General features: G+C 40.6%; 1 protein-coding gene across 1 annotated transcript; it reads right to left on the bottom strand.

Moving 5' to 3' along the window:
• Window positions 1-2298: 2298 nt before the first annotated feature.
• Window positions 2299-8100, bottom strand: Tfpi2 (tissue factor pathway inhibitor 2). Its single transcript, XM_006991202.4, has 5 exons — window positions 7904-8100; window positions 7514-7696; window positions 5379-5558; window positions 3519-3689; window positions 2299-3155 (listed from the first exon to the last, which is right to left on the bottom strand). The coding sequence occupies exons 1-5, from the start codon at window positions 7989-7991 to the stop codon at window positions 3073-3075; spliced, it is 705 nt and encodes a 234-aa protein (XP_006991264.1). The 5' UTR covers window positions 7992-8100; the 3' UTR covers window positions 2299-3072.
• Between the last annotated feature and the right edge of the window lie 1467 nt (window positions 8101-9567).

Genomic DNA, 9567 nt, shown 5'->3' with positions numbered 1-9567 from the left:
ATCAGACTTGGGCTTGGGGACTTTTCCTAAGAGTGCTAATTTTCTTTAAAAAGAGAATTAGTATAATATTAGGAGAACAAGATGTGAGGAGTAAGTATATTTAGTGCTACTTGTCACTTGCCACTGCTTTAAAGACTTCTAGTGGAAGATGTATCTTGAAAAATCATGGAGTCTGTGTTCATAATTATTTCTAATTCAAACTTGGGGGCAGGTGGGTGTGGGAACAGGAGAAATGAGGTGGGAGTGGAGGGGGTATGGAGGGAGTGAGCATTGGGAGAGACAAATGGAATTTTGGGGCACCAGTGCAGTGGAAATTCCCTGCAGTCTTCAAAATTGATCATGGGAAAGACTCCTACTAATGCGGAATATAGAGCCTGAACCAGCCATCTTCTATCACAAGGCAAGTCTTTCAGCAATGGGACATGAACACCAACCCAGTCATAAAATCATCAACCTATAATCTCCCCTGCCTCCAAGATGTGCTAGGGTAAAGACATGTCAGAGCTTGTGGGAGTGGCCAACCAATGACTGGTCCAACTTGAGGCCTAAGCCACAAGAGTGAGCCTACTTCTCACACTGCCTGGATGACCAGGTATCAGGCTGAATAGGTCAAAGAAATGATTCTAATGATTCCCAATGATATTCTGCTATACTCATAGGATTGGTACCTAGCCCAATTATCATCAGATACATGTCATCCAGCAACTTATAGGAGCAGATGCAGAGACCCACAGCCCAATGCTAGGTGGAGCTCAGGGAACCCCATAGAAGAGGGGAATGGGATTTCAGGAGCCATCAGGGTCAAGGACACCAGGAGAACACGGCCCACAGAATCAACTAAACAGGGTTCACAGGGAATTGCAGAGACTGAAGCAACCATCGTAGATCATGTATGGGTCTGAGCTAGGTCCTCTGCATATGTGTTATGGTTGTGTAGCTGGGTATTCTTGTGGGACCCCTAAAAGTGGGAGTGGGGGTATCTCTGACTCTTTTGCCTGCTCTTGGGACCTTTTTCCTCGCCCTGGGTTGCCTTATCCAGCCTTGATATGAGGGTTTGTACCAAGTCCTATTGTAACTTGTTATGCCCTGTTTGGTTGACATCCCTGGGAGGCCGGCTCCTTTTTTGAAAAGAAATGCAGGGGGAGTGGATCTGGGGAAGAGGGGAGGGGCTGGGAAGAGTGGAGGGAGAGGAAACTGTGGTTGGGATGCAATATATGAAAGATTATAAGAAAAAAGTTTCCCCTTTTGTATTCTGTATTCTTCTACATATTTTTCTCTTTAAAAGTCTCAACTCTAAAGAAGTCTCTAATTTTATTGAATACATAGTACCATAAAGTATCCTATACATTTAGGTTCCAAATAGCAATAGCGGTTTAGCAATAACTAATCACAATCAGAGAAATTTTCAATACTTTCTCTGATTTCTTTAGAATGTTTAGATCCTTAGGTTGTACATTGACAAAGATTTATGGTCACATACTGGTTCTAAAAGTCACCAAAACTAAAACTATATTTTTTTTTGTACTTATTTCACTGTTCAATAGTTGCTTGGATTCTCCGCTACATTTTTTTCAGTGTTCAAAAAGTGCCTAATTTCTTTCCTTTAGCTTGTTTAAATTTCCATAAAATAGAACATGCTCCAAAGCAAAAACTACAGAAGAGGGATCACTTACCTAAAACTTATCTCATATCCATTAACTCTCTGTTGCCTCCATCCTTTATAATCATTTATGTACATCAATATCTCCCATGATGTCTGAGAATGTGCACTTTTTTTTTTATTGTCTAGTCCCCATTGCCTTGCTGTGTCCTCGGGTCTGATTATGTACACACACAGACACTCTGCTCATGCCCCACATGTCACTTCGCCAGCCAGTCTCATTCATACCTCTAGTTTGTTTCCAGATGTCTGCATCGATCAATGTTCTCTAGCACATCCTTGTTTTCAAAATAACTGTGATAGGTTTTCAGAGAAGTACCTTCTCAGGCAAAGAGTGAATGTACTTGTAATTTTGCTAAAGAGTTACTTTTAAATGTTAAATTTACTAAAAAAGCATAATACAGTTTTTCTTAATTTTCCTTTTTTTTTTTTTTTTTTTTTGGTTTTTCGAGACAGGGTTTCTCTGTGTAGCTTTGCGCCTTTCCTGGAGCTCACTTGGTAGCCCAGGCTGGCCTCGAACTCACAAAGATCCGCCTGCCTCTGCCTCCCGAGTGCTGGGATTAAAGGCGTGCGCCACCACCGCCCGGCCTTAATTTTCCTTTTACTAGGAAAGAAAAACACTACCTTCTTGTAATAACCACTTTTAAAAATAATTTATTTCTGAAATTCAAGTTACCAAATCATACATGCATTTGATGCAGGATGCATCTTACATGTACAAAAGATCTAGTAATGTCATTGTTCTCCAAAACATTTTGTCTGAGGAAATAATGCAACACATATTGTCAAAGAAGATAGCTAGCTTGTCAGATATGGAAAAATACAGAGACGTAGAATTATATCTGTAATAATTTTTCTAGGAAAATGTTTTTGTTTTCATAAATTCACCCACATTTAAAATTCATCCAATAATAATTGTAACTTTGAAATAACTGCCCCTCCTAATCATATTGCAATCTGACAAGACAGGAATGGAAGTACACTTGGCAAGGTATAAGTAATACCATTGGGATGATTGTTTAACGTGTTCATAAATCAGCAACTTGTCTCCAGGACCCTAAATTACAATCCAAACTTATAAGTTCTTAGTGAAATGGTTCCACCATTCCTGTTGATGCTTATATATATTAAAATTGCACAATTAAATTGTCATATGATATTTTAGTAACCATTGTCTTCTGAAAGTAGGACTAACCACCCCAAGAATTTGGGTGAGTCATGTTCACATTCATATCTGATAACTGAAGGATTCAGTCACTTACACATTTGAACCGTAAATTTAAAATTATAGTTTCACATTTGGAAAGCAGCCTGTTGTGAATAATAAAAATACACAGGTAAAAAAGTAACATATCAGTAAAATCAAATGAGTAAATTACTAATGATTTGCTTTCTCAAGTATAAGGAAATGCTTAAAAACGTGGCTTCCAACGTCTGGGCTTTCTTCTGATTCTGAAACCACTTCCTGTCTTCCTTTTCTTTGACGTCTTTGGTGCTAAAGACAACAAAATAGCAATTAACGTCATGTGGCTTTAGTCTGACGCTCACTTTAAATTAATTTTTCCAAAATATTCATGATCTCACCACATTTCGTCTATTCTGATTATAAAGTCAGTTCAGCTCATCAGGATTTCAGTTGTTAGTGGTCTATTTGAAACTGGGAGACCCTGACTACTGACTGCCACAGCTAGCCAGTATATACCTCTGACAAACCAAATCAGCACACAAGCACTGTTTTTGTAGGGTTAAGTCTAAAAGTGGCCATTTGGCACTAGCAAAATGGATATAGAAAATACAATTTTCCTTTTGAATTATTCATTATCTTTGCATGATGACTGAATAGGAAAAGTTTTGCTACCTTTAATGCAAGCACGGTCACAATCATCCAGGTAATAAAAGTTATTGTCATTCCCACCACAGCCAGTGTAGGTAAAGGTCTCACAGGCTTTGTTTCTTGAATTAAAATAATATCGTGTCACGTTGGCAGAGCACAGGCCTTCATCTTTTGGACTGGAGCAAAATGATGGAACTTTATGGAAAAGAAAAACAAGTGAGAAATGCTGTCATACCAAACTAAGAGACGGTAATGGTCAGGGGAGTACCTGAAGAAATGCCACACAGGCCTCATTCTGAATCCAAAATACTCAACCATCCAAAAAAGGTGTGTCTCAGGTCACAGAGAAGTTACCTGCTTCATTTTGATCATTCTGTTTTTGTTTTTTGTTTTTTGATTAAGCTAAACATTTGACATTCACATACATGCATTATGTTTGCATCACATTCTCTCCCATGTCCGTCCTTCTCAATTTTATAAGCTAAGGCAGTTCCTTCTGAAGCTGTGTCTTTTACCTTTTAAATGTAAAAAGAAATTAAGCCTCCAACTTGACATGCTAAGAATGGGCTACCCTTCAAAGGACAGTATATGGCATACTTTGACAAACTTTCTTGGGCTGGTACCAAGCACTGGAACATTTATATACATTCACTAGTTAATGATGTATTTTCAGCACAGTACACCAACAGAGGTCTATCAAAGTCTGCCAAAGGAGACTTCAGGATTTAACTGTTTAAGATATGTGTGTCTCTGTTACATTTGGTGGAAAAATGGCTGAAGAAATGGGGAAGGGAAAGAAGGAAAGAACTCTGATATAATTTGTAATTACCAAAGCATACAGATGTTTAACCAAAGTCCCAACCCTCTATAGTTCACTGTCTCAAACAAAAAACTACTTCCATACATTTCTGATGCCTTGGCATTTATTAGTGTATGCTATTTTTTTAATCAATTTCTTTAGTCAGTATAAAAATGGGTTCCGTCATGGCATTTTCATGTATCACTGTGCTTACATCCCCCATTGTATTCCCCACTGCCATCACTAATACTCCGTTTACTTCTCTCAAAGGGACCCAGCTCCCTCTTTCATACATAGATATATACATGAAAATTCGAGAAAAAAGCACTATTTCTAGCCCTGTCTCTCCCCTCCTATCCTTTAGAGCTCTTCCTCTAATTTTTATGAATAAATTGAAGATACAGATAATACAGTATGACTATCCCTTATCTGAAAACTACATGGGACCAGAAGTGTTTCATATTTCAGAGTTTTCAATTTTTGGAACATCTGCATGTGCATAATGAGATACCTAGCAGATGGGGTGTTGGGATGCAGTTCTAAATAAGAAGTTGATTGTGTTTCACACCCACTTTCCATGAAGGGTTTGAAGATGATTTAATGTAATATTAGTGGGCCTATTTTTTGTCTGTCTCTCATCAGTTGAGGTCAAGTATGGAAATTTCCATTTGTGAAGAAAGGTCAATGCTCAAAAGTTTCTGATTTTCAAGTTTTTCACATTTCAGATTTTCTAATTAGAGATGTTCAATTGGTGTTCTCCAAGAGAAAAAGTAGCAACATTTTGTTAATGGCTTTGTCATGGTCCAGCCTTGAGAATTTTGCACATCGTTATTAACCTTCAGCTTATACCCACACATGGAAAAATAAGGACATAATGCTTCCTACAGGACAGTAGTTTTGACCATCAACACAGTCTAGATTTTATTCCTGAGAAACACACAGGCACACACAGATGCACACACAAAATCACATAATTGTGCAATCCCCAGCATGTAAACCATGTTAATTTCAGATCAAATTATTGATTTTCCCTTAAAATCTTAATAAAAAACTTGAAATAGAAACACCACAATTAAAGTACTCACGTTTCCTTGGTTCACAGAAGTCCTTACAAGTATCTTCATCAGGGAATACGTTCATAGTCGTGCTACACAGACCAGGCTTAAGGGGTTCACATGTCATGGTCTTCAGATTGAAGAAATACTGCACATTGGGCTTATCACATGGATAGGTTTTGAGTTCTAACCGACAAACTGTAGGAACTTCTGGGGGAAGGGAGAGGTAATAAAACATGTTACTCAAAAAAAAAAAAAAAAAGTCTTCTGTAATGGACTTTCTTTTCTGCCGTCAGTCCCAAATAATGACACGGAGACTTCTTATTAATTATGAAAGCTTGGCATTTAGCTTAGGCTTGTCTCAACTAACTCTTATAACTCAAATGAACCCATTATATTAACCTATATTCTGTCACAGGGTGCTAACCTCTCTTTCACTTTGCACCTCCTGTTTCCTCGCTGTCTGACTGATGACTTCTCCTTCCCAGAGTCCTCTCTGTCCCTGGAAGTCCAGCCTATACCTCCTGCCTAGCTATTGGCAGTTCAGTTTTTATTACACCCACTCTATCACACTCAAGTGTGGATCTAAAGAGTCCTGGGTGTACACACCACAGAATTATCTGCATATGAATGTTTGTTCCTGTACTCTTCAAAATAACAAGGAACAGAGACATCCCAGCTGTCCAACAATGGATGAATCTTTAAATAAATGTGGTTGAATATACAGTGGAATGTTTTTTCAGATGAAAATAATGATGAAGTCATGATATTTCCAGGGAAATGGGTGAAACTGGAGTTCATCATGAAAAACAAAACAAGCCACACTCAGAAAGACAAACACCACATATTTCCTCTCACATGCAGAGTCTAGGTTGAAGTTTATGTATGATGAAAGTAGAGAAGTGAACACGTGAGGCAGGGAGGAAGGCCAGAGGTGAGGGGCAAACAGAGCGTAGAGAGGTCACGTGGTGTGAGAGCTGAAGGTGTGACTATTTTGTGAAAAAAAAAAAAAAAAAAAAAGGACCAGTAAAAAAGGGCGGAGAATGAGAAAGGGTGCCAAAGGGTGCTGGGGGCCAGAGACAAAGTACAATGACAGGTATGTATGAGTGAGCCTAAGAAAGACCACTGTTTTATATGCTAACCTAAGAAAATAATCAGATGCTAATAAAAATCTAAGCAACTTAAGTAGTACTTTAAAAACTTTACCATAATTTCTGAAACTACGGGGGGATGATGACCTTATTTCCTACTGGAATAGTAAATTCCTAAAGTCTGCCCATTCATCGGAAGGTAAGCTGCTGTTAGTGTGGGAGGCCTGACTCCGCTGTGACGTGGCTTTCAAGTTCAGTACAAAGACTGTTCTCCGTTCGCTTTCTGCGTAAAAGTTTATTCACATCAATACACATTTCTATACTCCTAACAGATATGATTATAAAATGGCAAAGTGAAAGAGAATGGACTCTTACAAAGTTTAGCTATCCCGCTACACTAACCCAAGCATCCGGTAACAAAAGCAAAGTTACAGAATGAGTGAAACCACACTTCAAAAGTAAGAACCAAGAAAAGTATTCCATATCAATGGGTAATTGCGTGAAGGAAACGGCAGTCTCAGAGCCATATTTCTGGAGCTAATGATGACTACGGAAGAGTACTGACATCCTCCCCTTGCGTTTATGATGGCCTAGGAGGATGGGCTCGTTCACCTTTCCCAAAGTTCACTCAGGCGCTGCGTTGAAATGGAATCTGGTCCTGAGATGAACTCTGCTCATGGTTGTAGACAAAGTCCCACCCCTAACTAAGGAGCTGATGTTGGGGCAAAGTCAGTTTTCTTTAAAAGTGCAGCCCCAGTGAAGGTCACACATCCCAGAGTATATAGACAGCATAAACTCCATAGGGGTTGGGGAGAGGCACAAATTTGGGTGGAAAAGGGCGTGGGTCTGGAAGAAAGGAGGTGAAAATGATCACAACACTTTTTCTGAAAATCTGAAAGAACTAATAACAAACGAGGGCGGGATGGGGCGCAGAGACAGCGAAGTTTGTTTAGCACTTTGGAAACTTTAGGCTAGAAGTTAAATGGACTCAACTAGACCTGGAAAATCAGCTGAGCTCTGACCCACCCCTTGGTGCCGATGCTGGCTGAGTGCAGCGCACCCCGGAACACTTACTCTCGATATTCCCGCAAGTGTATTCACAGAGTTCCTGACTGTGGAAATTGTTGGCATTGCCCAGGCAGCCTCCATACTTGAAATCGCGGCAAGTCTGTTCGTTCCTATCATAGTAGAACCTACGGAAGAAGGCCCGACAAGGTCCCTGGTCCAAAGGCAAGAGGCAGATCTCTAAGTTATTCCCTGTAATCAGAAGGAAAGCAACCGGAGTGGTCAGATTTGGTGCCTGACAGGGACTGAAAAGTCTGGCTCTAAAGTTCACCAGCAGAAGTTTCTGCACTAACTATGTACGACTTCCCCTGGGCGGAGGCAGGGACCTGGGGACAGCCTAGCAAGAGCGGGTCCCTGGGCGGCGGGCGAACCAGGGTAAGAGGGATCCTGGGACGATACCTTGGGCGGATGCTGAAGCCAGACCACGAGCAGAGCCCACCAGGAGCAGCAGCAGAAGCCACAAGCGCATGGGTGTAGCGGGGTCCATAGTACCCGGTGGAGCTGCGGCTCCCTGGATGCGCAAAGGGAGGAGAGCGCCAGTTGCCCGCTCGCAGGGGAGCGGCTTTTAAGCAGGCGACCGTCCCTGGACCCCCAACGGGGCGGAGCATAAAAAAAATGTAGCTGATTCACGCCTGCGGCAGTGGCCCATCCCGCCCCAGCGCGCATTGTGTCCCAAGAGGAATTTCCTGGGAGTTGAGAAGTTGGACTGAATTCCCAAACTTTCGCCTGCAGCCAGGGGGGATGCCCGAAGAAAGGCTTGTGTGTCAATAACGAGAAACTGGCTAGTCAGAGGCAAATGACCCACCCACACTGAGGATTGCCCAAAACACCAATTTGTACCTTCACTTCAAGAAACCTCAATCCTAGAGCCCATTTACGTAAGGGCTGAGGGAAAGGCAGACTCATTTTTCTTACCCTAGCCAGTTCATCACTATGGACTCTGAGATTGGAAATCTGTGTGTATACATCCTTTCCAACCGGATTACACTCAGTAGAAGTTTGTACTCAGTTTTAAGGGTAGGGACTGATGGAATGTATTCTGTGAGAAGTAACCACCTCAAATAATACATTTTTTTAGACAGTTCCATGGATCTTAGGCTGATTTTAAACTCACGATATAGTCAAGGATACCTTGAATTTTTTTTATCCTCCTGCCTCCATCTCCTCATTGCTGAAGAATTAAGAGTTTTCATCATTCCAAAGGGTTCTTTGCTTTGGAAGCTCCTTTTGAGACATAAGCCTGTGCCAAAACAGGGCTGCTGGCTCGTTTGATTTCTGGGTCCATAGATAAGTTCTGCCCATTCTTCAATTTCATATGCTTGAGACTGTAGAGAAGTAGTCTTTACTTTTATGTTTTGTTTGTTCTTTTTATTATTTATTTATTGCTTTTGGAACAGGATCTAATGTAGGCCAGACTGACTTCCAGTTGGCTGTGTAGCAAAGGATGAATATCAACAAAGACCTGACCCCCCCTTACTCTACCACCTCCTAAATGCTGAGATTAGAAGTCCGTCTCACTGCACCTGCCTTAGTGTTTGTGTTTCGTCTCAACGACTTTTTTGTAATATATGTATGCTTTGTTATCAGTTTTTAAATCCAACATACAAATGCCACAAAGTTTCTAGCTTGTGCCAATGAATGAAGGTGCTTTGTGGGGAGATGTGATTTTCACTGTTCTTTTATAGAGAAATATTAGACTTTGCCACCCCATTTTCCAAGATGATGGTTATACTGTTTTACACACTGGCTGATGTTGTCGCTTTGGCCAACCCCTTTCCACATATCCCTAATCAGGACAACTAATAAAGTCCACTATTCTTTTGATATATTAGACTATGACCAATGTTTTGTTTAGACAATGACAAAAATCAACATTGAAAGTTTATACAAGATTAATAGGAAAATTTGAGGCAAACTTTTAAAAGACTGTCTTGATGAATGTATCTTCCCTTCTGTCTCATTTTCTCTCTCTTTTTTTTGGTTTTTCGAGACAGGGTTTCTCTGTGTAGCTTTGCGCCTTTCCTGGAACTCACTTTGGAGACCAGGCTGGCCTTGAATTCACA

The sequence above is a fragment of the Peromyscus maniculatus genome, chromosome 3, assembly GCF_049852395.1.
Source record: "Peromyscus maniculatus bairdii isolate BWxNUB_F1_BW_parent chromosome 3, HU_Pman_BW_mat_3.1, whole genome shotgun sequence".
In the NCBI taxonomy this organism is placed as follows: domain Eukaryota; kingdom Metazoa; phylum Chordata; class Mammalia; order Rodentia; family Cricetidae; genus Peromyscus; species Peromyscus maniculatus.
This window is presented reverse-complemented; position numbering and strand designations above follow the sequence as displayed.

Excerpts from the sequence above, each read along its gene's own strand:
- Tfpi2 (XM_006991202.4), bottom strand. The coding sequence starts at position 7,991 with ATGGACCCCGCTACACCCATGCGCTTGTGGCTTCTGCTGCTGCTCCTG. Across the intron at positions 3,690-5,378 it reads CTTCTGTGAACCAAGGAAAC|TTCCATCATTTTGCTCCAGT; the intron begins GTGAGTACTTTA and ends TTTTCCATAAAG. Across the intron at positions 3,156-3,518 it reads TGACCGTGCTTGCATTAAAG|CACCAAAGACGTCAAAGAAA; the intron begins GTAGCAAAACTT and ends TGTTGTCTTTAG.